This window comes from Molossus molossus, unplaced genomic scaffold (genome assembly GCF_014108415.1).
Source record: "Molossus molossus isolate mMolMol1 unplaced genomic scaffold, mMolMol1.p scaffold_m16_p_5, whole genome shotgun sequence".
Classification (NCBI taxonomy): domain Eukaryota; kingdom Metazoa; phylum Chordata; class Mammalia; order Chiroptera; family Molossidae; genus Molossus; species Molossus molossus.
The window spans coordinates 108,882,636-108,906,334 of NW_023425388.1; the positions used below are offsets into that span (position 1 = coordinate 108,882,636).

General features: G+C 51.3%; 1 protein-coding gene across 1 annotated transcript in view; it reads right to left on the reverse strand.

Moving 5' to 3' along the window:
* The window catches only part of SLC9A9 (solute carrier family 9 member A9), a 595,026-nt gene that overhangs the window by 563,150 nt on the left and 8,177 nt on the right, over positions 1-23,699 (reverse strand). Inside the window, exon 2 of the mRNA XM_036243492.1 lies at positions 14,942-15,144. Coding sequence (XP_036099385.1) covers positions 14,942-15,144 — 203 coding nt within the window. The remainder of the gene's footprint in view (positions 1-14,941; positions 15,145-23,699) is intronic.

A 23,699-nucleotide genomic window follows, 5' to 3' on the forward strand; every position in this document is an offset into this window, starting at 1 on the left:
CTCATTTAATCGCAAAACCACAATGGACAGAATATTCGGGTTCCCTCAAAATGCCGAAATCCACCCCCGCCGAGGCCGGCATTGGGAGGGGGCCTTCAGAAGGTGATGAGGTCCTGAGGGTAGAGCCCTCAGGAATGGGATTGTGCCCTAGTAAAAGAAACCTGGGAATTCTCATTCCCTCCACCCCGTAAGGACACAGCGGGAAGATGGCCATCTGCAAACAAGCCAGGAAGCTTACTCTCACCAGCCACCCCCTCGACCTCGGACTTCTCAGCCTCTAGAACTGTGAGATATTCAGGTCTGTTGCTTAAGTCACCCAGGCTATGATATTCCTGTTATAGCTGCCCGAACAGACCACGGCAAGAACATTATGTACGTCCCTAGATCATCCTAGAGGTAGTCAAGAGGTTAAGCTGAAGACATGAAGCTCTAACAGTGGAATTTTAAGACAGTCATCAAGCGGGAAAGGACTTTTTGGTAAGGTGAAAAATGAGGTGTTTGGATATTTCCAATTCTTCTAGAAATGTAATTATATAGGCGTATTTCCTGTGGTGTGCTGGTAATCTCTCTCCGGAGAATAAAATGGCATAAGCCCTGCTTTGCAGCACTTGACAATGTCTGTGACGTAGATGCTTCTTCCATGCCTACTTCGGCCCGCCACGGGTTTAACACCAGCTTCCAAAGTCCCAGGTGTTTGCTAAACAGTCAGCTTCCAAGAGCCAACAAGCTGGGTCTAGTACGCCCCAGCATCATTTCTCCCCAAACATGTGTTAGCTCCTCAGCGGGCACTGCTCTTGAGCACATAACGTAGACCCAGGTGTCCAGCCTGTATAAAGTATCAGGGACCAGCCCTGGCCGGTTTGCTCAGCAGTTAGCGCGTCGGCCTGTGGACCAATGAGTCGCAGGTTTGATTCCCATCCAGGGCACCTAACTTGGTTGCAGTTTGTCCCCGGCCCTGGTCGGGTTGTGCGGGAGGCCGCCAGTCGGTGTGTCTCTGTCACATCGCTGTTTCTCTCTGTCTCTCTCTCCCTCCCTCCCACTCTATCTGCTGATAAATAAAAAGTATCCTTGGGTGAGGAATAAAAAAAAAAGTTTAAGAGACCAGAACACACCCTCCCGGATATGCCTTCTGGCATAAGGATTGTTTTGAGAGAAAGCAGGCAGGGGAGAAACGGACTCGCGGTTACCCCTCAGCAAGCGAGATTCACGTGCAGGAACCCCTCGGGGAGGCGGTCTCCTCGGTGCCAGGAAGCGGAGGGGGATTCTCATCACGAGAAGTGGCTCCGGGCGGAAAGCATGGACTGAAATCGCAGAACAGCCGCACCCTCGCTGACTGCTCTTCCCGCTCACCCCCTGACCCTTCCACCCCACGACTTTCTTCCCTGGTTGTCGCTGACGGTGAATGCTAAGCCATCTCTTCGTGACTCGTTCCCTAGATGTCCTCAGTGTACATATGGAACAAACATGTTAACACACTCTGTGTTTTCTCCGGTTAATCTGTCTTTCATTAGAGGGGCCCTAGTGACGAACCCACACAGGCAGGAGAAGAGTCTTCCTTCCCGACCAGGGTTAGTGTGTGGAATACTGGGGTTCCCTGACAATGAGGCCTTATTTCCCCCTATTTGTGCGAGTGCTACAGCCCCTGCAGGGACTCCTGAGACTGCAAAGAGCCACCTCGCCCAAGGTCGCCCCCTCTCTCCGGAAGAGCCCACACCCCGAGTCAGAATGGTTTGTATTTTAGGAGTCGGGCTGTCTCAGTCCCACTGGGGACAACTGTGAAGAGCCCTCTGACCCCAGGAGTCACCTGCATCACAGCGTAACTTCCTCCTGACCCACTCAGACTTCACCCTCTTCCATGCAGGATGCTGATCCAGGGCACCTACCCCCCCACCCCCCGCTTGCTAAACGCCACCATAGAGTCTGCCTCTCTGGAAACCAATATGTAGCAGTCAGAAAGAAAGGTGAAGAGCATCTGAATTTGCAAGACATCCTTGCTCCACACATCCCCACATGAGGCAGGACTCCCTAAATCAGACAGTGTCCAGTTAGTCTTAGAGCCAGATATGGATCCAGTCGGAGCAGGGAGACACCTGACACAAGACAGCTCGGATGGAGCAGGAGGCGAGCCAGCTAGATGCACAGCCTCCTTTCGGTCCCCACCCCCTGACCCCAGCACCCTCTTGTGCCGGCCTGTGTGGATCCCACCCTCCCGTGCCGGCCTGTGTGGATCCCACCCTCCTATACCGGCCAGTGTGGATCCCACCCTCTTGTGCCGGCCTGTGTGGATCCCACCCTCTTGTGCCGGCCTGTGTGGATCCCACCCTCCTGTGCCGGCCAGTGTGGATCCCACCCTCCCGTGCCGACTAGTGTGGATCCCACCCTCTTGTGCCGGCCTGTGTGGATCCCACCCTCCTGTGCCGGCCAGTGTGGATCCCACCCTCCCGTGCCGGCCTGTGTGGATCCCACCCTCCTGTGCCAGCCAGTGTGGATCCCACCCTCCTGTGCCAGCCAGTGTGGATCCCACCCTCCGGAGCCGGCCTGTGTGGATCCCACCCTCCTGTGCCGACCAGTGTGGATCCCACCCTCTTGTGCCGGCCTGTGTGGATCCCACCCTCCCGTGCCAGCCAGTGTGGATCCCACCCTAGGCTGCCAGTGTGGATCCCACCCTCCCGTGCCGGCCTGTGTGGACCCCACCCTCTGGAGCCGGCCAGTGTGGATCCCACCCTCCCGTGCTGGCCAGTGTGGATCCCACCCTCCCGTGCCGGCCTGTGTGGATCCCACCCTTGGCTGCACAAGCTGCCGCCGAGGAGCTGCTCCGTGACCTGGAGGAGAAGGGATGTGCTGTCGGACTGGACCTCACATACCCTCCCTTCGGGGACCGGCAGTGACGAATGGGCACTGGTGCCACAGTTCAACGTTCTAGAAGGAACAAAGCAAAAGGGAGAAGAATCGAAAGATCCAGTTTAAGTTTCATCTCCTCGGACTACAAAGTCTGAGGGGAATTCTCTCTCTCTCCCTGTCTCCCCCTCTGTTTATCCCCCCTGGGCCCAGACTCCTTTTCTCTCCCCCACCCCTTCTCCGTTACTAGGAGAGCAGACATTAGCAATCAACCCTCTGGGCATCAAACGAGCACCACAGGGCCCTTGAACTGCACTGAGGGGTCTGGGATGGGAGCTGGGTATACACCGGCCGCCAGCTGGGTCGAGGCCCAGTGGCAGCTGACGGGCAGACTGACTTCATTATACCATCTACTCACCGGACCGCACAGCACTCGGCCGTGCCAGCCACCCGGCCTCAGCTGGGAACGCAATGGCCACAGGCAGGCCGGCCCTGCCCTCAGGGAACCCACCGTCTAGCGAGGAGTAGACTTTGATCCCACATCACAGACAGATACAACTTACAACTCGGCTGAGCACAGGGGCGGACCCAGGTGGGCGGAGTACGACCAGGTGGGGTCAAGTGTTTCTGCAAAGTGAACCAACGCCTGGGAGCATCTGATCTCAGGCTAAGAGCCCCGTACACACGGGTGCTGCTGAGACCCAGAATACAGTATTTCGATTTCAGAACAGCATTTTTAAAGAAAATTATCAAAAATAGTTAAAAATCACATTTTAGCCCTGGCCAGTTTGGTTCAGCATTCGAGCATCAGCCCGCGGACCAGAGAGTCCTGGGTTCGGTTTCCACTAAGGGCACGTACCTCGATGGCTGTTTGTCCCCGGCCCCAGTTGGGGTCGTGTGGGTGGCAACCAGTCGATGTGTCTCTCTCACATCGATGTTTCTCTTTCTCTCTTCCTCCCTCTCTCACTCCCACCCTCTCTGAAGATAAATGCAAAAATGTCCTCGGTGAGGATAAAAACAAAATCACATGTTAATAAAATACGAGCTAGTCTACTGGTTCTAAATTGAGGTGGGCATATGCTTAGGGAGTGTGCAAAGAACATCTTATATTTCATTTTTTTCTCGTTCTTTTAAAAGTTCTGTTTGAGCCTGCTTTGTAATGTACATAATACAGTTGCACAGTAGTGCCTGCCTCTCCTGTACGTGAACAGGTGCCCAGCAGTGCCTCCCTGACGGTGCAGAACCAGGTCAGCAATCAGAGCTTCCGCCCGGCGTCATCTGGTGCTCAGCAAGGGCATCTCGCTCCCTGAGGGCGCACGCCATGCTCCGCACCTTCACTCCTCTGTGAACGTTCACCGAGTCCTTCCGAGTTTGGGACGAGCTTCCCTGGGAAAGCTAAGGCCCCAAGGGTTCGGTCGCTCGCTGAAGATGCCCTCGCAGGGTCACGGCAGGCTGAGTGTGAACCCCAGTATTCTGACGGCGGGGGGGGGGGCTCTAACCACCACATACCCTGTTTCCCACCACGAAAGTGTTGCTGAGTAATATTTTGCGTTTTTTTCAAAAAGGTCACTGAGGAGGGATGCTTTGTTGAAGGGTAACACGTAATGAATACAGAAGATGGTATCAAATAACAAGGTGTGAATCATATTTTTGAACGATCGACCTCTCATGGAACACGATTCACCAGGATGTTGAAGGGAGTAGCACAGGGAAGTGAGAAACAGCTTCGGGGCCCCCAGACACCCCCCCCCACAGAACAGCTGGGGCAGCCTGCCCTTCCAGCACCCCGAAGCCCCGGTGAGCGGGCGCTCCGCTGGGCCGGCTCCCTTGCTCCCGGGAATGTGCCTGTCACGCCGCTCAGTCCCCCTTGGAACCAGACAGGTGTGTTCAGGTGGATGAAACCTTGGGTTTCCATGCATGGCCAAGGCAGCCAAGGCCTAAGAATCCTCCTCATGTTCTCCTGGCCTACGATGACCCAAGGCCAGGCTGCAGTCAGGGGGCAGGGGGATGGGGGGCACCCAGCCGCTTCTCCCACGTGGTCTGGGACACTTTCCAGAGCGGACGCACGGATCTGGAGAAGCCATTCCCTTTGCTCTCACAGCCCCTCCTTACCAAGTTCTGTCGTTAGAAAGAGCACCAAACCCAGTGCCCAGCCGGCTCACACACCTGCCCATCGCTGCCCTTCCAGCCGAGGGAGAGTGCGAGACATCAGTGTGGCTCAGATCATGCCGCTCAGGAGACCACAGTCCCCCCAGCCTTCACAGTACTTAAGTAGCTAGGGTTTGTCTTACGAAACAACACTGAACATCAGGTTCGATTTCGTTCCTGCCCCGAACGAATGTTGCAGGGGTCAGCTTCCTCAGCACACAGGTCCTGAGTGACGACGTGTGAAGAAGCAAGAAGTCCTCCGCCCGCAGGCCTGTCTCAGAAAGCCGAGCTGGGTTCCAGGTAGCAGGGTTTGACCCAGGCTCGCCCACATGTATCTTGTCAAGGAACGCTGTCTAGGATCATTCTTAATCCTGTGGTTTGAGGGTTCGAGTTACAGTCCAAGCGCAGTAGGTCAGCTCCTGGTGTCGGGGCTGCGCATCCTGGAGGCAAAGGTGGTCAGGATGCTGGGGGCTGCCAGCCTCGGGCACCACCTTCCTGCCATTCCTGCCTCGTCTGCGTGTTCACTGCCCGTTCCAAGTTGTCGTCTCTCTCCTTCTCCTCCACCCTCTCTCCTGCAGCAAATATAATTTTCCCAGGACTTTTTGTATTGACAAAGTGACCTTGAATATTGATGAAGAGTATAGCAAAGACTTGGCCAGGAGAAGAATGACTTTTAGAGAGCACAATCACCAGGTGTCATTTAGTCCCACCCTCTGTTTGGGTTCTCTCCTCCCCATCTCCGCGTGGCTCACTCCCAACTCTGCCCCGTTCTGGGCTTCACTCTGTGCCCCAGGGAGGCCTTCCCTGCAGGACAAACGCACTTCCCTGACCATCCTCTTGTTTCGCTGAGGTTTGTTCACAGCACCGTGACTGACAGTAGTTGTAAACGCGTGTGCTGAACCGTCCCTTTCGGTCCCTCCCCGGAAGCTGAGCTCCAGCAGAGCAGGGACAGTCACCGGGCACCGTGAGGGGGGCAGCACCCAGAACAGCGCCCGATGTGACAGATGCCGCGTAACCAACAGCTGCTGAGTGACTCAGTGGATGGAGAAAACTGTCTTGTCCAATGACTAAAACCAAATGGAACGAATCGCCAGGGAAATGCAAGTGAAAGCCACCATGAGGTCACACCTCACACCTGTCAGAAGAGCTCACAGAAAAGACAGGAGGTGATGAGTGCTGACAGGGAGCGGGGAGAGGGCCTCCCTCGCACTGCGGTGGGCATGGAGCCTGGCATGGCCACTGTGCAAAACTGTACGGAGGGTCCCGAGGAAGTTAACTACCATGTGACCCAGCAATTCCACTTGTAGGTATTTATCCAAAAAAAATGAAATGAGGATCTTGAAGAAATATGTACACCCCTATGTTCCTTATAGCGTTAGTTACAATAGCCAAGATGTTCAAAGCACCTAAGTGTCCATCAGGGGATAAATAGATAAAGAGAGAGACAGAGGAATCCAAAGATACACAACAGAATGTTCTTCAGCCATTTTCAACAGCATGGATAGACCTTGAGGGTATCCTGTTAGTGGAATGAGATACAGACAAATACTGGATGATTTCAGACGTAAGACCATCGAGTTCATGGACACAGAAGAGACTAGGGCTGCCAGGGCTGAGAAGCAAGGGGCCGGAGAAACTGATGAAGGGAGTCAGAAGGTACACTCAGTTACGTAATAGCCCTGGGATGTAATGTACAGCACGGTGACTACTGTCATCGGTACAGTACTGCATATTTGAAAGTCTCTAACACAGTATATCTTTAAAGTTCTCATCACAAGAACAAAATTGTAACTATGTAAGATAATGGTCGTTAATTAAACTTATTGTAGTCGTCACTTCACAGTATATACATACATCAAATCATGTGTACACCTTAAACTAATACAGTCTTATATGTCAATCATATCCAATAAAACTGGGGGAAAAAAACCAAACAGTATCTTTATACCAATAAAAAGGTGGGGGAGTACTTAGAGTCCTAAGACATATCTGAAATCATTTCTCAGGACAACTTTCTGCAAAGCAAGTTGAACAAAGGTGGAAGAAAACAAGTATAATAAATAAGAAATGTTCAGTTTCTTTATTAACAGCAGATCTCTTAACTGAGTTCAGGATGAAAGTAGTAAGTCTATCCTGACGGCCTCAGCCCGCTCCCTGCCAGGACCGAGCCTCCCAGGGGCACCTCGGCGGTACGAGCCGAGGCCTGTCACGGCGCGGAGACACACGTCGTGAACCCTGTCCTCTGCAGAGGGAGTCACTGATAGGACCATGCAGCGTTTCTCCACACCCCAACTGCTGATTCATGTGATGCCTGCTTCTCTCGGGTGCCTAGGACAGTTTCAGAGGAATTTATTTCCTGGCTTTTCTTTATCTTCCTCCAAAGTATCCCTTCCTTACACATTTATCTTGTGGCCAGTGACTCTGGCTGGTCAAACTCTTCCTGTTACCAAAAGAGTTCTGCCCTCTGGCCTCCGTACTCAGAACAGTCAAGGAGAGGGAAAGACTAGAAAAAACCAAAGGAGTTTACAAAGAAATGTATAAGAATTAAGACTCTGCACCATAAAAGGTCAAAATCGCCATTAAAAATGTTGGACAGTAGAAACAACATTAAGACATGCATGTTTTAATGCTCTAAATACAAAGTTATTTTTATTTTATTTTTATTAATTAATTTATTTTCATTACAGATGTTTCTCCTTTCCCCCCATTGACACCCTACAGAGTTATTTTTAAAAGTCATAATGATTACTGCTGCTTTAGGGCTTCCGTAGAACACCAGAAACATACAGTATTATCAACACGGTTGGCGACAGCCTGGGGGGGGTGCTGCCAGCAGTCAGCGCTGTCCCCATGGGAACAAGGGATGGACAGGTTGCTCAGCAGGGACTTCAAACTAACTTCCCAAATGATAGTGTCACTTGTCACACAGGAAGTGAAGACTTGGCCACATTTTCACTGGGTCGTTTCCTTTGACTTTTCACACAACAGTCAACGGGTTACGAGTGACAGGAAGTGTAAGTTTAACTATGCTGACAGCTTTTGGAAAACTTGCTGGGTCTGCAGGACCTTTCTAGCCAACTGACCTGCTGACCCTTCCAATTCAATATGTAAAGTCATAACATGTTAAGTCAGTGATCAATCAACTAATGAGACACATTCCTTCATCAGTTTGAAAACATATTTGTGATTTCCCCCTACAAACAGCTCCTTCCCTGACTTCTAACTCCCCCATTCCTGCCCTGGCTCCGTTGGGAACACACAGCACCAGGGGCAGAGTCAACTGGCTTCCCTTCTCCTCGGCCCGGCGGTCCCAGCTCCACAGTGTCTTCCTTCCTGGTTCTGGTCCACCCGCCCTTGGGGACTCTCCAAGCTTAGGCCTCATCTGTTTCCTTGCTTGGACTCGACCCGTGTACGTGGGTCTAAATACCCCTCGGCCTTTGTCAGCACTGTATTTCCTTGCTGCCTGCAAACAGAGCGCATCGCTGCGCCTGGCACTGGAGGCTTACGCAGCACAGCTGTGGCCTGTCCCCAGCCCGAGTTTCACTGGTCTCCCCTACTTCGACCCACGGAAAATGCTTTCTTTCTTACAAGATGCTCCACCCCACTTACCACCTCGTCATGCTCTTCCCGCCGCTCGGAATGGCTCTCCCACCCCCGCAACACACAACTTCACCACCATCAGAGTCAGTCGGCTGTCCTTTGAATATTCCGTCATCCTGACAAGAGGCAATGCTGTCCCCACTGAGTGCCGTGGTACTCGGCCCCTCCTTTGATGCCTGCTTTGTGCTGATGTGTTCATGTCTTCATATGCTCTGCTGTGCCCCGATTTCCTAATCAGCTCCTTCGGACCAGTCCGCAGTTCAGAATTGAAACAGATGGGACTCATTCAGCCCATTTGTGTTGAAAGAAGAAATTAATGATGGAGAAAGGTCTTTAATCACCTGCTCATCACAAGCGAGTTTTTAAACTTTCTATTGATAGGAAATTCAGAAATGCTTAGTGCACTGTGGTATTCCTCAATATTATGACAAGTTAACGTTTGCAAAGCACTGTAGCAGGATGTGGGTCCCGTCAGCTGAAACTAGTTCAGCAGCCTGGGGCCCACAGAAAACGCAATGCTGGAACACAGGTGAACAGAAACAGCACGATCCAGTTTTATTCCCACAGAAGGTGCTGTTGAGGTCATCAGCTAGCTGCTCATAATGTACGAAAAAATACTGTATTCACCAGTCTTCAAGTGAAAATATGTTTTTTCTTTTCTACACTTGCGTCTGTGCTGAGCGTGAACAAAAGCTAGGTAGATAAGATGTCCGACGTGGTCGTATGTTTACACGAGAGCACCGGACACTGCTGCTTGCAGAACGCAGCGGCGCTCGGTCCCCAGTCCTATGCCTTCCGGAAGAAGGGCCCCAGGGACACAGGCCCAGTGCTGTTGGCCAGAGCGTCCCAGAAACACACGTGCTCTTATGAATCTTCCAAGAGGCGATCACACAGCATAGGAACTCATTCCAGCCTCCCCACATCCTGACGTCAGGAATTTCATCGGAGCCTCTTACGTACATTCTCCTGAGAGTGAGACTCAGTCCCCACCCTGACACTCGCAGGAACAAAGGCCAGTGCTATCTTGAACCGGCACCAGCAGGACTCCGGCCGCACCGCGGCTGCTGGGCTGGCGTCTTGCACGCTGATCCCTCCTCCCTGCCCACCTGTCTCACGTGACGCTCCCCGGGCCTCAGCCCACGCACCCTGTCCTTCCCAGTCCACAGCCACTCAGGACCCCGGTGCAGTGCGATGGGTCCCCTTCTGCATCTGACCAGCCGTCGGACCCTGGACCCACCATGTGATTTCCGTAGGATATGTATTTACTTTCCGTACACACACAGCCAGGTTTGGATAACACCTTAGCTTCTTCAAGCATTAGCATCTAGGACACTCCAGTTCCACCAGCTCCCGGATGACAATTCTGCGCCAGCTGTATGCGCCCTGCCCAGCTCCCAGACTCCTTCGCTCCAGGTCGTGTGCACACTGACTCACTGACCAGCAGGACTGGGCGGCAGGCTCCGGCCACAGGCACCGCCACAGGCTTTTCACACCGGCCAGTAAAACTGTCTACTGAACGGTAAAACGTAGGAACATGATAATTAATAAGAAAACACAAATGTAATTTCAGATGGTGCTAAGTAAACCAAACAGAGGTAAAGGAAGGGGGGGCAATAATGTGCGAAAGAATTTCAGGGGCAAGCCCTCTCTGAAGAGGTGACATTTCACAAAACAGCCAAGATTCTAGGAGTAAGGAGGAGCTGGCATCTGAAAGCAGGAGCTAGACCATCACAGAGGTGAGTGCAGGGCCTGGCAGAGTGTGGATGGTCGTGGACACTCATGGACAGTCAAGCGCCGGTGGACCGGGCAGTGCGGGGGCGGGGCAAACGGCGGCGGCTCTCTCCTCACCAGGGTCCCAGAACAAACAGAACTTAAATCAGTGCTTCCCAACTGTGTCCACTCTTTGGAATCCCCTGGTGATCTTCTAAAACTTCCAAGGATCAGGTCACACGCTAATCTGGTAAAATCACAAACCCGGGGGGAGCACAAGCGTCGGGAATTTTCAAGCTTCAGGTGACTGCAAAGTGCAGACGTGTTTGGGAACCAGTGACTCAAATCAGTTAGGTCTTAAGTTCTTGCTGTGCTCACCTATGAAGTGACAGGGCTCGGCTTCAGGAGGTCAGGGCTCCTCCTTGCTCTAAGTCAGATGCTTTCTGTGCAGATCCAGGTCATGTTCACACAGCGCTGTCCCCAAACCTCTTGCCCTCTGTCCTGGAATTCTCACCGTCTCCAGCCAGGTCTAACACCCTCCAGTCTTGGCTGCTCTTCTGAAGCAGGTTCTGTGGGCCCACGGAGCCTCCACGCCCCACAACCTCCCCTCCAGGCCAGCCTGCCCAGGGACCTTTCTGAACTCGGTTCCTACTGCCTGTCCAAACTTCAGAGTCCCTCTCAAGGGCCACCTCCTGCAGGAAGCCTCCCTGACATGTTCAGACATCGTGACAACTCATCTGTCAGGTTTAAAGTCGTCACCGTCCCTATGATAACATTTAGAACTAAGTTAGGTACAGGTATATATTGGACATCACTCCTATCTCCTCAACAGATGTTAAATTAAACACACGCATTTTGTAATCCCTGGCACATATTAAGCACGCAGACATTACCTGGCAGCAGTAAAGGTGGCGTTGGTGTTGGAGGTAGTGCTGGCTGGTGGTGGGATTGGCAGTGGGACTGGAAGAGGCGGTGGGAGGTGTGGAGAGGGTGAGCAAGGCCATGAAGGGCCCCGTGGGAGCCAGGCATTTATACACCATCTCACTTAAACAGTCAGACCATCTACAGAACCGTTCCAATCTCACCACTTTACAGGTAAGAAAGTTGGGATTAGAGAGTTCAAGGAATTTCCTAAGGACATATGGCAGATCTGTCTGGTCCTACATTTTTTCTCGATTACTGCATGTTACCCCCCTACAAGCCTTCGGATGCAGATTGATTGGTTGACTAGTGTGAACCGTTGCACACAGCAGAGAATTGCTGTGAGGAAGACAGACTATGGGTTTTTCATTTTTGAAGACTAACTAGAGTCCCCCAACATAACCACTTGGCACTAAGATATACTCTGGCCATTTAAAACAAGGTGTTTCCACTTAGTCATCTAACATGGTGAGTGTACCAGTGGGTGCCCCTTCCCCCCAGCAACGAGGGGAGGATGCACCCTAGGGACAGAGTCACTCATTGCCAGCCTTGGATGTCTGGAGAAACAAGTTCGAATTGTGACTCAATGAGTCACATGGTTTAGAAGTCGATCTAGAAAACATTTGAGCCATTCGAGGTCAATTAAACAATCCTGTGCAGAACTCAGACTCTCCTCAGTGAAAAACCAAGAGGACCCCAGCAATTTAGACATTTTCTTCATCTCTTGCCTTAATCTTTCAAAAGCAAACACTTGCGTTTGCTACTGACAAAGGAATCAATATGTCAATAACAGAAACAAAATGTCTGATCTGGTGTTTATTGGCAATCTTGTTAAAGAACAAAATTGCAATAGTAACAGAGATAATTATCAGCATTTTTGGGGGTCAACCTCTTTGAAGAAATAGCGCTGCTTACAAATGCAGATAAAAGGAGGCAAGAGAGCCCTGGCTGGTTTGGCTCAGAGATTAGATGATCAGCCCATGGACTGAAGGGTCATAAGTTTAATTCCAGGTCAAGGGCACATACTGGGGTTGCATGTTCAATCCCTGGCCCTGGTTGGGGTCGTGCTGGAGGCAACCAATCCAAGTGTCTCTCTCATATCGATCTCTCTCCCCCCCCTCCCCCGTGCTCCCCTCTACTCATTTAAAAATAAATGGAGAAATATCCTCTGGTGAGGAGTAACCAAAAAAAGAAAAGTAGGCAAGAGAGTGTGGAGGGAAATTACTATGTCCTGGTACTAAACCAAAGGCAAACTGAAGAGTATGTTTTGATTACAATATTATACTGCTAATAAGACAGTTTTTAAAAATGGTGTATTTCAAGATAGATCATTTCCTCTCGTCCACGTGAACAGGGAGCATCACGTGGAAGAGATCACCCAGAACAGCAGATCTGGGAGTCGCTCCTTTTTATTCCAGTAGCACATTGTTTCATTTTCTTTGTGTTTCAATTTGCTTTCCTAACTAAGTGTGATTTAGGCTACTATTATATTTAGTTTGACTTTCCTGAGCCCTCACCAAGTGGTAGGAGGAAGTTAATCCAGAAGTGTGTTAGTGAAAGATAATGTGGGAAAAAAAAAAAAAAAAAAAACTCTAAAAAATTACTCATCTTGAATGAGGAACAAAGGCAGACGAAGTATCTCCCCTGCTACCCCAAATCTCTCAAAATAAAAAAATTAAAAGCATATATGAAAAGAAAACAAAATCCACGTGGGATAAAAGGTATAAGATACACCTCCATCACATCAAGGAAGTTCTCAGTCAGACTCGAAAGGATCTGGAATGAGTTCCGTGACATTCTGGCTCTCATCATGGGCCTGCACTGTGAAACGCAAATTCACTTACTGCAAAGACTGGTCCATACACACGCGACACCACCAAAGGCAGCTGCGCCTGTTTTCTGAATCCTGAGAGCAGAATAAAGTTTTCCTTCTAATACCTGAGGCAGTTCACATATTTGCAATAGTAAAACCATCTTTTTTTTTCTTTTTTTTTAATTCTCACCTGAGGACATTTTTCCAGTTTTTGTTCAGATAGAGTGGGGAGGGAGAGAGAGGGAGAGAGAGAGAGAAACATCGACGTGAAAGAGACACATCGAGTGGCTGCCACCCGCACGACCCAACCAGGGCCAGGAACAAACTGCAACCAGGGTACATGCCCCTAGCAGGAACCGAACCCAGGTCTCTCTGGAGTGCAGGCCAACGCTCTACCGCTGAGCCAAACCGGCCAGGGCGTAAAACCATCTTTAAAAGATGAGTCATGTCTCAGTGTTCCCCCACCTAAGGCTCCGGAACTGAACTCACGGAGTCAAGTTGCCCCAAGGTGGCCCTCCTGTCGCTGTGCTGCCAACAGCTGGGCGGCAGTGTTTGGTGCTGACGGCCAAAAACTGGTCACCCTAGATCCAGGTTTGTAAACACCGATTTTCTCATTCCCCTATTTTCCTTTTGACTTAAGGGAAATTTGAATGCAGTAGCCAGCTGGTAATATATATAATGATATTTAAAACACACATGAAAATTGGAATCAAGCATCATGAAAGGCAGAGTCAGCTGAAGTATATCTTTTTACCTAATATAACTATGGTTTGCAAAAAATTATATGAAAAATACAGACAGCCCTGGCCTGTTTGGCTCAGCGGTTAAAGCGTCGGCCTGCGGTCCAGAGAGACCCGGGTTCGGTTCCTGCTAAGAGCACGTACCTCGGTTGCAGTTTGTCCCCGGCCCTGGTTGGGTCGTGCGGGTGGCAACCATTTAATGTGTCCCTTTCACGTAGATGTTTCTCTCTCTCTCTCTCTCTCTCTCTCTCTCTCTCTTCCTCTCTCCCCCTCCCGCTCTATCTGAACAAAGGGCGAAAGGATGTCCTCCGGTAAGGGTAAAAAATAAAAAATAAATAAAAAAATACAGACAATTGGGCTTACATTAAGAGTATATCAGACCACCCAGCAGTGTGGCTCAGTGGTTGAGTGGCAATCCACGCATCAACAGGTCACCAGTTACAGGGTTGGGGATTTGGTGGATGAACAAAATGTAAATTTGAGGTTTGCATTCTCGAGACCTGACCAGCCAAGGATCAAAGTATGCCTGTGAATAGACAAGTTATGTTCGATGGGTTGGAACGCCACCTTGTCTGAACTGAATGTATTGAATATGTGTGAATAGATAAGGTTTGCATGAGAAAGGGTTGGAACACCGCCCCAAAAGAGACAATGGGCTATATGCTCAGGCATGTGAGTTTGTTTTGAGGTATCTCTACTGAAAACAGCGAGAGACAGAAAATATACTGGGCTTGGCTTTATGGTCAGCAGAGATGCCATCTCAAGGACTTAATTATCTAAAACAGCATGTAACCTAGGGAACCACTTTGCAAATAAATTGGGCTACAGCCAGAGATCTGGAGCATTTGCTCCCTTGCGATGCTCCCCCTCACTCCTAGCAGTTTCTACTTGTAGTTCATTGCATTGCGATGACCCCCAGCAGGCCAAGAGAGTTGGCAGCTGGTTTGATTCCCAGTCAGGGCACATGCCCAGGTTGTAGGCCAAATCCCCTGTGGGGAGCATGCAGGAGGCGGCCAGTTGATGAAGATGTTAACCCTTTCGTGAATTTAATCACCCCAATAGCATGGTGTTGAAAAAAGCATATATATGTGTGTGGATATATTGCTTATTGTGGTTCATGTATGATGCAATTATTTGTACTGGAAACAAAAGTATGAGATAGGATCCTTACCTTTTCAAGTATAGCATTGCCTTGGTGAGGACTGATGTTGTGCTGGCTTATTTCTCTCTTGTACTTATATTCATAAACCTGGTCAGTGATGTTGATCAGCAGAGTGGATGGACTGAAGGCCAGGGTTCCACAATCATACACAGTTCCACTTTCAATATCGGTTGGTGCCGTGGCATAGCGTAAGATTAATCCCATAATGAGACCTAAAGTAAAGAATAAATAATTGCACTCAAGGAACACAGTCTGAAAGGTCTACTGTTGTACATTTTTAAATACGTGATTTGGAAATTGTAGAAGAGGCAGGAGATAGAAGTGGGTCATTGCCTGGTTTAGAAAACTATTCACTCTTTCCCGACAGCCGTTCAATAGTCTGCACTGTTAAAATGTCCACAGTGAACGTTCCTGCTTGAATACCCAGCGTATATCCCACCTTCTCTTCTTCCTAATGAGCCCATGAATTTTGGAGAGAAGAGCTACCCACCTCTTCTATCCACCCAAGTGCTTCTAGAAAATCTTTGCTGTGTGATAGGCACTGAATCAGCTAATCATGTAGAAGATGGAATTCCCCTGGGAAAAGTTTCTAGTCCGCAGATCAGCATATACAGGACAGTCCCATCAGACTAGAAAGAAACACTTCCAAGGTTGGGGGAGAGGTATCCTTGCTTTCTCCCTCAGGACATACCCAGGGTCACAGATTCCCCCACTTTTTGTTGGAAGGTATCTGTGACCCTGAGGGGATCCAGCCCAAGGACACAGTAAATATACTGAGGAAGGTGGGGCTGAGATACAGACAGAACCCGGGTCCTAGATGACTTAACCGAGTCCCTGGGTCAACCTGTCCTGGAGCTACCCCAATTCTAGACTTATTGCTATATGACAGCATGTATTTTCTAATTTTTCAAACAATTTTGACCCAAGTTTCAGCCTACTTGTAGCCAAAACACATTCTGGGGACATAACATTCCTTTTAGTGAAGCGCTAAACCCAAGTAACAGTCCTTGACTTTTAAGTCCACAAACTCCGTCAGGGTGTTCATGCAATCGTCCCTGTGAACGCCCACAACAATGCGGATTCATTAACGAGAGCAAAGACTCTTCACAGGCCTACACAGTCCTCAATTTAAAATCGGGATTGATGTGTGTGTTTTAACATCAACCTGCTCTTTTAAGATAAAGTCCACTCTTTAAGACATCGATGTTGGATGTTCTACCATTCTCTTGTGAATCTGGTCATCTGATAACCTTTCCTTTATTTAACAAGCATTGGTGGGTGCACAGTTTGTGCCAGACATTTACTGATGTAAAATAAAAGTCCAGCCCCAGTCCTACAGGAGTTCAAGTTGTACAATAAAGAACTATGCACCAGCAAGCGACTGAAGTGCAGTGTGACATGTGAGGACAGCTGGCACGCTCTCTGTGTTGTGCGAGGGTGGAGTGGAGACACTCCAAGCCTTTTGAGTGACACAAAGCTTTAGATGGATCTGAAACGGTCACGTACGATTTGTCCAGAGGAGCCGAATCAGGGATGAGTTGGGATCCAGGCTACACATTGGCCGTGTCCCGTGAGTAGCAGCAGAGACAGCTGCAAGTCCCCAGGTGTGTGCTCTTCGACCGCTCAGCCAGAGATCATGTTTCCTGGCTGCCCTGCATCTGGTTGGGTCTCAACAGCGGATTTTAAGCAAAACTGATCAGTGCCACTTCCGGGCCACAACACTAAAGAAATAAGAGAGTTTTCTCCCTTCTCCCGTCCTTTTTATTAGATGGATGGGGAGAAAACAAAGGTTCCTTCCCCGAGACTCCAAGTGGGTGGGGAAAGCCATCTACCAACCAGGAATACCTGCACCGGACTATTATGTGAACAAAAAGTTAACTTCTGTTGTATGGTCCCCGAAACGTTAGTGTTTCTGTGTTGACCGTCACCAGCATAACTTAACGAAGACAACATATAAGTACAGAGGGGCTTAAACATCGGGTGGGCTTAGGGAGTCAACAGTGGAGCAAGAAGAAGAGAAGAGAAGAAATGGAGAGAGAGTGAGGAGAACTCTGGACTGTAGGCGACAGGCAGGGGCCAGGTCAGAAGGTGGCTCCTCTGTCCTGCCAAGTTCTCAGTTTTAATCCAATGGCCATATAGAACGATTGAAAGATTTTAAGCAGTAGCGTAAAAAATCATAGTTTCACATAAGAACTATCACTTGGACAGCAGTGTGAACTATTCAGGTGAGAGGTAACAATGAAAACATTTCTTTCAAGAACATTTTTACCTTACTGATTTTTCAGTATTTGGCTCACTGCTCCACAATACTGACAAATAGCATAGCCTAACCTTCATTAGCAGGAGAACATCAGTGATGGATATACAGCCGCTGCGAGGGCTTGATCCGCCATGGAATGGGCAGCCGGCCATGAGAGTGTCCATGACTATCCTAGAACTAGCGAGGAAGAACTAGTCAGGAAGAACTAGCCAGGAAGAACTAGCCAGGAAGAACTAGCCAGGAAGGACTAGCCAGGAAGGACTGGCCAGGAAGAACTAGCCAGGAAGAACTAGCCAGGAAGGACAAGGGAAGAACTAGCCAGGAAGAACTAGCCAGGAAGGACTAGTCAGGAAGGACTAGCCAGGAAGAACTAGCCAGGAAGAACTAGCCAGGAAGGACTAGTCAGGAAGGACTAGCCAGGAAGAACTAGCCAGGAAGGACAAGGGAAGAACTAGCCAGGAAGAACTAGCCAGGAAGGACTAGTCAGGAAGGACAAGGGAAGAACTAGCCAGGAAGAACTAGCCAGGAAGGACTAGCCAGGAAGGACTAGCCAGGAAGAACTAGCCAGGAAGAACTAGCCAGGAAGAACTAGCCAGGAAGGACTGGCCAGGAAGAACTAGCCAGGAAGAACTAGCCAGGAAGAACTAGCCAGGAAGAACTAGCCAGGAAGGACTAGTCAGGAAGGACTAGCCAGGAAGAACTAGCCAGGAAGAACTAGCCAGGAAGGACTAGTCAGGAAGGACAAGGGAAGAACTAGCCAGGAAGAACTAGCCAGGAAGGACTAGCCAGGAAGAACTAGCCAGGAAGAACTAGCCAGGAAGAACTAGCCAGGAAGAACTAGCCAGGAAGGACTAGTCAGGAAGGACTAGTCAGGAAGAATTAGTCAGGAAGGACTAGTCAGGAAGGACTAGCCAGGAAGGACAAGGGAAGACACGTCACCTACACTCCCTGCAGCCAAGCTAGGGCACCTGCGTGAGAACATCCAATCCCCACACTCTCTCCCTGGATCCCTTTCTAGAAGTTGTTTGGCAGGTACGGTGGCTGACGCTGTGGGCTGTGAAGACGGACAGCAGAGACACCAGCTCGCATGGGGTCTGGATGGGAAGAACCCTCCCCAGTGCCACAGGTGAGCCACTACTTTTCACAACATACTCTAAATGCAAGAGCAAGACGCAAACACAAAGTATCCACTTTCTTCTCCCAAGCAAGGAAAACAAGCTTTTGTAATAATACCAAATGTCTGGTACCTGGACCCCTGTGGCAACATTCACACAAGGCCTCGAAATCTGGGTGGCCCTGCCTGGCCCTCCGCAGCACTCTGGTCCCAGCCTTTAAGAAGACGAACTGTGGCCCTGGTCGGTTTGGCTCAGCGGTTAGAGCATTGGCCTGCGGTCTAGAGAGACCCGGGTTCGGTTCCCGCTAAGGGCATGTACCTCGGTTGCAGTTTGTCCCTGGCCCTGGTAGGTCGTGCGGGTGGCAGCCTCTCGATGTGTCCCTTTCACGTCGAGGTTTCTCTCTCTCTCTGTCCCTCCTGCTCTATCTGAACAAAAAATGGAAAAAATGTCCTCGGGTGAGGATTAAAAAAAAAAGACAACGGACTATGGAACAAATCAAGTCAGCTGCTGTCAGAGATGATCATGGGGGGGCCATGGAAATGCACCTGTCAGGCAACCCTCCCACCATGAGGAGGTGTAGTGACTGCTGTCTCAGCATCTGTGCTTGGGACTCTGCGCCCACATTCATGCCAGCCAAAGACTGGGTGAGCCGGGCACAGACACAGGGAGACCAGGGCCGGGTGAGCCGGGCACAGACACAGGGAGATCAGAGACCGGGTGAGCTGGGCACTGACACAGGGAGACCAGAGACGGGTGAGCCGGGCACAGACACAGGGAGACCAGGGCCGGGTGAGCCGGGCACAGACACAGGGAGACCAGAGGCCGGGTGAGCCGGGCATAGACACAGGGAGACCAGAGCCGGGTGAGCCGGGCACAGACACAGGGAGATCAGAGACCGGGTGAGCCGGGCACAGACACAGGGAGACCAGAGACGGGTGAGCCGGGCATAGACACAGGGAGACCAGAGACCGGGTGAGCCGGGCACAGACACAGGGAGACCAGGGCCGGGTGAGCCGGGCACAGACACAGGGAGACCAGAGACGGGTGAGCCGGGCACAGACTCAGGGAGCCAGGGTTCCTCTGACCCTCAAGGATGCCCCATCAGCCCTGCCACAACCGTCTTAGAATTGCTCTGCAGCCAAATCTTCTCTCCCGGGACCCCCTCTTCCCCTCTGCCCACAGGGCTGGGCTGCTCCAGGTCTGACAGCTGTCCCAGCAGCCACAGGCTCCTTCCCCACCTTCTTCCAAGGATTTCCCCCTACAAGTCTCACACAGGGATCTCTTCCCGGCTTCTGCCTCTGAGGACTCAAATGGACACGCTGGACAAAACGCTGCCTGCGGCTCCGCAGCGCGTAGGGTTGGGAGAGTCAGCAGCGTGGCGGGACTGCGGGCGGCGGGGAAGCCATCGGTGTGCCTGCGTCAGCAGCAGAAGCCCCGGAATCCCTCCTGCCCAGGCCGGGCCTCCACGCAGCCTGGGGCTTTGACGGGCACCCGTCCGCTGGGCGCCCGGCCGTCGGCTGACCTGAGCAGGAAGGTCGGGGACCCAGCCCAGCACGCGGCCTGAGAGCGAGCGTCAGGTAAAGTAGGTCTGGTGCCCGAGGAAATGCTAAGAACAGTTGTTTATACTCAACACAAAGGTACAGGACAAAGAAAAAGTTCCAACGGCTCGTGAACAGAAGGGGGAGAAACTGGCTTCTGGGGTTTATGGACTCAAACCGCCCCCGTCAGAAGTCACGAGTCAGGACCCGACCTGCTCAGGAGGAAAGAAGAAACCTGTCCCAGCAAAGCAGTGCCCCCAGCACACGCCTGCACAGCCCTGGTCCCGGCTGCGTCCCCTCGTGGTGACACTTCCCTGAGCTCCTTCCCCAGCCTGCAGGCCGCACCGCCTTCTCCAGGCGGAAACTCCAGTCCAGATGCGTCCTTTGCCCCACCAGGTCTGGGCATCTGGGCATCTGGCAACTGGGGTGGCAGGAGTGCGGACCTGCTCTCTAGTGAACCCCGATCTGTCCCCAACAGCATACTGCCCCGGGATGGGGCTCGCACAAGAGACCTCATCCCTAAAGGGCTCCCCATCCAACAAACTCATCTCAAGTGCCATCTGGGGGGCCCGCACGCTGAGCCTGTGTGTGAGCTCCCTCCCTTCCGCGAGTTCTTACAACACTCACAGGCTGAGCCTCAACCCTAAGGCCCAACTTTATAAAAACACATTGTTGCCCTGGCCAGTTTGGAGCATGGGCCCGTGGACCAAAGAGTCGTGGGTTCAACTCCAGTCAAGGGCACGTATCTCGGTTGCAATTCGATCCCTAGCCCTGGTCCGGCTGGTGCGGGAGGCGACCGATCAATGTCTTTCTCTCTCTTTCTCCCTCTCTCTCTCCCACTCTCTCTGAAGATAAATGAGGAAAAAGTATCCTTGGGTGAGGATTTAAAAACAGACAAAACATATTGCTGAGCGTTGCCCTGCAGACCTCGGCTTTGTCTCCCCCATGAGACACCGAGATGCTGAGGGCAGACACCTTGCTATTCTTCATCTCGCTTCTCGAAGAGCTAAATGCTTCGGGGGAATTATAACCCAGCTTCCTCCACGTCTGCAAATCCCTGGAGTCCAGAACGGACCTTCCGAGTGTACGCAATGGTCAGCGACAGCATTGAAAATGTCACCTGGAAGGAACATCGCGCCCAGTGTTCTGACGCTCCTGTCCTCGCAGAGTCTGCGACACAGCTGTCCCCGCAGCTGCCTGACTGGCAGTGCCATGGTGACACTGTGGGCCGGGGGCGGGGGGGCTCCGAGCCCTGTCTGAGAAGCACTGAGGAACGGCGCCTGTCTCTGGACTGGCTCTCACTCCTCACGGCTGAAAACGCGAGAAAGCCGCCCCGCCCTCCTTGTGCTTTGTGCTTCCACACGACAGGCACGCAGGGCGTCGCTCCGGGACTGTCGAGTTACAAAGAGGAATAAAACACGGCCTTGAACTTAGCTATTAAAATGTTCTAGTGCTGCCAGCCCTTTTCCTCTCGCCCAGTCCTGTGGCCCTGACTTCCAGTGACACTCTGGTGGGACACACGTCTCCTACGTCGCTTCCTGCAGTAAGTTCCAGCCAGGGCCACGGGACCCTCCGTCCTTCCTCACCAGCCAAGCCTTTTCCTAAAGGAGCTGTTCCGACAGGAACGCAGACCGGGATTTACTTAACTACGTGATGGTTCTATCGATCTATAATGAAATAGGTTTCAGAACGATTGTTTTTTTAATTTATTTTTGTTACAGATGTTTCTCCTTTTTCCCCCAGTGACACCCTCCTCCCGCCCCCGCCCCCCGCCCGTCCCCCGCATTGTTGTCGATTTCCACGGTGATGCACACATGCATGTAAGTTCAGAATGGTTTTTAAAGCACAAAGTGTTAAAATCTCGGGCTGTGTCCAAACCAGCGTGCACACGCGGGCCCTGCTACGCGCCAGCTCGCTCCCCCCACGGGCTCCCCCCGCCCCACTGCACACAGTCGCTAATCAGACTCTCCGCAGGGGTGGGTTTGAGTGCCACGCGATCTGGAGGGACTTGGGAGGCCAGAGGGAGCCGGCGCAGGAAGCCCATAGAGCTGGGTCGCGGTTCTTTCTCTCTAAGCAGTCAGTGGCCACCAGGCAGGAGCAAGACAGAGGCGGCCTTGTCCCTACCAAAACAAGACACATCGTCAAACACACTCTGTTCCAACTTCCTGCATGTGTCAGACACCACGGATTGCCACCCAGCATCCAACCCCCTTTTCCCAGCAAAGCCCAGATCTGCTCTGCAAAGGCCCCACAGGCCTTTGGTGAGTGGGCCTCGTTCAGCGCCAAGGGTGTTCCATGCCCTGTGCCCGAAATTGGCTTTGCAAGAGCCGATCCCACCAATGAAGTGAAGGGAAACTGAGGAGGGAGCTTCTTAGAAAAGCTCTGACATCCTCGGGGAGGCAGAGGGGAGAGGACCCCTCCTGAGCTGGGTACCCCAGCACCAGGAGCGCAGGGCAGAGCGAGGGAAAGGAGCTGGGTGCCCGATGGCAGAGCAGGCCCCTGACTCCGCAGGCCCGAGGACGCCTCTCCTCTGGACCCCTGGGCATGCTGAATGCTAAATGTCCGCATTGCTCAAGTCCTTTCACTCAGGGTTTCTGTTATTATCAGCTGAATGCATCCTAACAAGTAGAAACTTTTTTTTTTAACAAGTGAGTGTACAAAGTCCTAAGGAGCCTTAAAGGAGAGACGAGCTCTCTACCCACCGAAACGTTAGGGAGGGCTTCAAAGAGGAGGTTCTGAAGGACGTGTAGGAGTTCACCCGGGGAGAACAGGGCATGGACTTTCTAGAGAGAAGTACATGGAAGACAATGGCACAGTGCTCAGGCACACCGAGTAGTTCAGCACGCTGACGAGGCAGCTGAGACCACGGGCCCGGCACAGCGGAAGAGCGAGGCTGTCCAAGAAGGACAGCGTGTTGGCAAGAGGCCTCGTGGAAAAACTGAGTGAGGTCTTTGCTGGCCAGCAGATTTGCTCTGTTTGGAGCAGAGGAAACTGCATTTGGAGACAATTATCTGAAGGGAAAGAGAATTGCGATACAGTGAGGCGCGGAGGAGCTCACCTCGGGAATCCTTTTTACATACGTGAAGAAGAATTCTGCAAAGAACGCAAGTAGAGAAGTCTTGAGATGACAGGAATAACGTACAGCCCAAGGAAAAGTGTCCTTTATCACCACAAGGACTGTTGACGGTGGGACACTCTTCAAGGCAGGAAACGGGTGATGTTATTCCAGCCACTCAGATAAAAAAAAAAGTGAACTAGCGGTTCAAATGTGGGATGAAGAAGGAAAGAGCGTGACGAATATTCTAAGAAAGCCAAATCGTGCTCAGCTTTTAACTCTTTAACACAGCAGCCACAAGCATTAGACTTTCAGGGGCGTCATCACAATTTTAATATTTTACTTGATATTTATCCACCTCCGCATCTCATCAAAGCCCTTGTCAGTCAACTGATGGAGTGAGATAATATGGATTATGAATTTCAAATACTAAGTGCACGTCCTAACATTTTCCCTCTCGATGCCATCTGGTTATTCAGGACCTTTGTTCTTTCTCTGCCCTCCCACCAATCTCTACATTCAAAGGACTAAAGGAAAGTGTGGGTGTTGCTATAAAAGGACACAGTGTATTGCTTTGTGGGGGTCACTGTTCACCTGTGTTGTTGGAGAGAAGAGTCCTGCGAGGGTTTCAGGGCCCTTCTGGAACACCTGTCAGCAAGTGTCCCACGGTATCTCAAGGTGGACAGTGGTCCATGAGGTTGTGCCACCTCAGGATGTCTCCCTCATGGTTATCTCCTCATAGGACAGACACATGTGGGAAATGACGGAAAATCCCAACCAACAGCTCTTCCTCCATGGT